The sequence below is a fragment of the Danio aesculapii genome, chromosome 25 (assembly GCF_903798145.1).
Source record: "Danio aesculapii chromosome 25, fDanAes4.1, whole genome shotgun sequence".
Classification (NCBI taxonomy): Eukaryota; Metazoa; Chordata; class Actinopteri; order Cypriniformes; family Danionidae; genus Danio; species Danio aesculapii.
The window spans coordinates 3,376,434-3,380,227 of NC_079459.1; the positions used below are offsets into that span (position 1 = coordinate 3,376,434).

At 42.4% G+C, this 3,794-nt stretch overlaps 1 protein-coding gene across 1 annotated transcript; it reads left to right on the plus strand.

Moving 5' to 3' along the window:
- Positions 1–822: 822 nt before the first annotated feature.
- Positions 823–3,042, plus strand: foxb1a (forkhead box B1a). Its single transcript, XM_056451304.1, has one exon. The coding sequence runs from the start codon at positions 1,270–1,272 to the stop codon at positions 2,161–2,163; it is 894 nt and encodes a 297-aa protein (XP_056307279.1). The 5' UTR covers positions 823–1,269; the 3' UTR covers positions 2,164–3,042.
- The last annotated feature ends 752 nt before the right edge of the window (positions 3,043–3,794 follow it).

Genomic DNA, 3,794 nt, shown 5'->3' on the forward strand with positions numbered 1-3,794 from the left:
GCAATAATGAGATTTGGCTTTAAATTTAAGCGAATATAAATCATTTGCCAAATGTGCTTTGATCATTTCTTCACACTTTACATTAGTGTTAATGTGTATTTGCATAAGTAAGCACCGTGTAATGAACTACGTGTAATTATTTAGTCGTATTGTTATTGGTATTAATTGCATGTTAAATATGGTGCGTTCTCATAATTATCCCATAACACTTTCGTTTCTAATCACCAACCTAATTAAATGTATTTTTTTCTATTAAGAATAAATAAAACTACAAATTGAAGCCAGCAATTGAAAGTACACTTTAAGCAGCGACTAGCATGTGCACGTTCGTCTTAGTTATTGTTAATCAAATATATCGCCTGACTGCGGTAAAAGACCATCCGTGAAGCTCATTTCCTAGTTGCCAATAAACATATGCTTATGGGCCAAATGACACATGTATGACTCCCTTGGCTCATTATAATAACGAGGCGCCCAGGTTAGTCATGTGGAAATACACGAAGAAAATGTGTCGCCTACACGGTTTAATTTGCCCTCCACATGTTTACGTTGGGGTGCAATTGACATCAGGCATAACAAAGCCGGCGAAAGTCATACGAACTGTGTCATGACAGCAAGACAAGCGAAAAGTAACAATGCAAACTGCATGCAAGTTCCAGCCAATTTCCATGTCAAACATCCCAATGCTCAGTAGCTCCATTTGTACGTGTGAATTGTAGACCAAGCACCCTACGAAGCGCGCAGAAAGGTTCACACACATACCTTCACACACTGTTACCGGGTGCCATCGCAGTTCAATTCCGGTTGCCGAGCCTTTTCACCCCTTTGCTCTGTCTTCAAATGGAAATGATTTCTATTGGCCCAAGGTGTCCATGTAAATAGGTGTAAATGAAACCAGATTATGCCTTTCTCCCAGCCCCCCTCCTCCCAAGGCGATTGTCATGTGATAGCAAAGAAGTGGCACATTAATGAAGCGCCTCTACAGGGGTCTTTTCTGCCCATGTCGCCACATAAAACTATCAGATGGTTAGAGGAAGGACATGGAGGCAGCCACTTAGCTCTTAGTCTTATCAAGAAAGAGAGAGAGAGAGTGTGTGTGAGAGAGAGGGGATCTGGTCCATTCAAGCTGGCCTGGAAAGAAGGAAGACACTTGTTCTTTCTCGAGTTCAAGAAGTGAACTCGCAGGACGTCCGCGTCTCCGACTTAAACAAAAACTAGCGAATAGGCTTCTGAATTTTCTACTGAGTTCCAACACGCGATTTGGACAGGATGCCCAGACCCGGGAGAAACACCTACAGCGATCAGAAACCGCCGTACTCCTACATTTCTCTCACCGCCATGGCCATCCAGAGTTGTCCGGAGAAGATGCTTCCTCTCAGCGAGATCTACAAGTTTATCATGGACCGCTTTCCGTACTACCGGGAAAACACCCAGCGCTGGCAGAACTCCCTCCGCCACAACCTCTCCTTCAACGACTGCTTCATTAAAATCCCCCGACGTCCGGACCAGCCCGGAAAGGGTAGTTTCTGGGCGCTTCATCCCAGCTGCGGAGACATGTTCGAGAACGGAAGTTTCCTGCGACGCCGCAAACGCTTCAAGGTGATGACATCAGAGCACCTGGCACCCAGCAAGCCCTCGGACGCTGCCCACTACCTCCAGCAGCACGCCAAGCTCCGGCTCAGTGCCCTAGGCACACACCTCCCTCAGATGTCCAGCTACAACCTGGGAGTCTCCCAGCCGTCCACGTTCAAGCACCCGTTCGCCATCGAGAACATCATCGCCCGAGAGTACAAAGTTCCCGGAGGACTGGCGTTCTCCACCGGGTACCCCCTCCACAACCAGCTGACCACAGCCTGGCCCCATATGTACAGCACTAGCATGATGGACAGCGCGGCTCCCATCTCCATGACCACCAGCGATTACAGTGCCTATGGTGTGCCCATCAAGTCGCTCTGCCACGGCGGACAGACCTTACCAGCGATCCCGGTCCCGATTAAGCCGACCCCGGCAGCGCTGCCTCACCACATCCCGGCATTCCTATCGAACTCTCCGCAGTCTCTGAGCCCGACGTCCCCGCAGACAGCGACCAGCCAAAGCAGCCCGGCCACCCCGAGCGAAACCCTGACGGGACCCGCGACGCTGCAGTCGGTCGCGGTGCACTGACACCTGCGGACTGGGCCTGTCGGTCAACACCTGTACTCCAAAGTTGAATTTTAATTATAGACCTTGACAAACACTGGCTATACAATCAAGGCAAGAGCTATCTATGTTGCAGTGGTGTTAATTTATGTGTATGTGTTGAGATTTCTAAGTGTTGCTTTCGATGAGTCCAATCACATGGATCGACACGGATATCATATTGTAAAATGGAGAGTTTTTGATTTTTTACATCCTAAATATCCAGAATTTATGTGTTTATTCGACAAATCCAAGCACTGCGATCGTGTTTGAATCGCACAAGGCAAGTGCTCGTCGTTTTTTTCGCAGGTTACATCGCCTATTAGATAACTGATAGTACACTGAAACATGTGCGTAAGTCGGAATGCTCACTATTTTTAGAGTTAGTAGTCATGCTACTAACTTCCTAGAGGACTAAAGTTGTCTCAGTCTGCAAACCAAATACTTGATTTAAAACACACACACACACACACACACACACACACACACACACACACACACAAGTACAGTATGCTACAATTGCAAACTTGAAGTAAAAATAGGATAGGGTCATTAAGTAAATATGTGAATAATTGCAAATAAGTGATATTGGAATTGTGTCAAATGCACTTTTTAGTTAGATGTTTTACATTATATTTTGCAGGAAATGTTTTGTGAGCGTTTAATTTAAAGCCGTGGTGACCATGTGTATTAAAATGCCGTACATTTGTACTTTTTGTTCAGATATAAAGCATGCCCTTTTTTCCAGACTTTGTGTTGTTTTGCTGCAAGCATGCGTGCTTTTAAAAGATGTGCAAAACGTCTGCATTAAATTATAAACTTGGTCATCAGAATATTTTTTCATTAAAATGGTGTAAACTTACACATTTGCTCTTGTGTACGTTTTTATTTTTATTTTAGCGGATGTTTTCTATTTCCTCACACAACTAAAACACTTATGCACACTTGTGTATAACAAACACAAATTATTATTACTGTTATAATTAGTTAATAATAAAAAAAATAAACACTACAATAAATAACGCATCGCATTTTCTTTTACAAACTTTAGTTGGAGTACATTCGCATTATTTTTGCTTTACTATTAGCAGTCTCACTATAAGATTTAAGTGTGTTTTTATTTACTGTACGATAACTACGTGTATATATTACAGATATAATATCAGAACATCTATTTTTAACTATCTAAATTCGCTCAATGATGCAGGTGAGCACTTTTCTTCGAGGAAAAAGCGACGGACTGGAATAAATGAATGAAGCTCTTGATTAGGATGCATGAAGTTACTGTGCCGCAGTCACAGCACACACAAGCAGACTCATTCATCAGCACAGCTTCTCACTTCAGTCACAGTCTAAACCTTTACATTTACATTTAAAACCGAAAAAAGGCATTTATGAGAGAGAAAAACATGCTTCGTTTGGATGTTTATTTATTTTAAATACATAAATACGGTTATGTAAAATGATTTAAATGCATTTTCCTGAATAGATAATTAAATTAAACCTAAAACAAACCAAAAATTAAATCACTTTACGCTTTATTTCATTTTTTTATGCTTGTTTTATGTCATTTTTTATTTCAACGCCCGATATTTTTTTTTAACACCGCTTTTCAG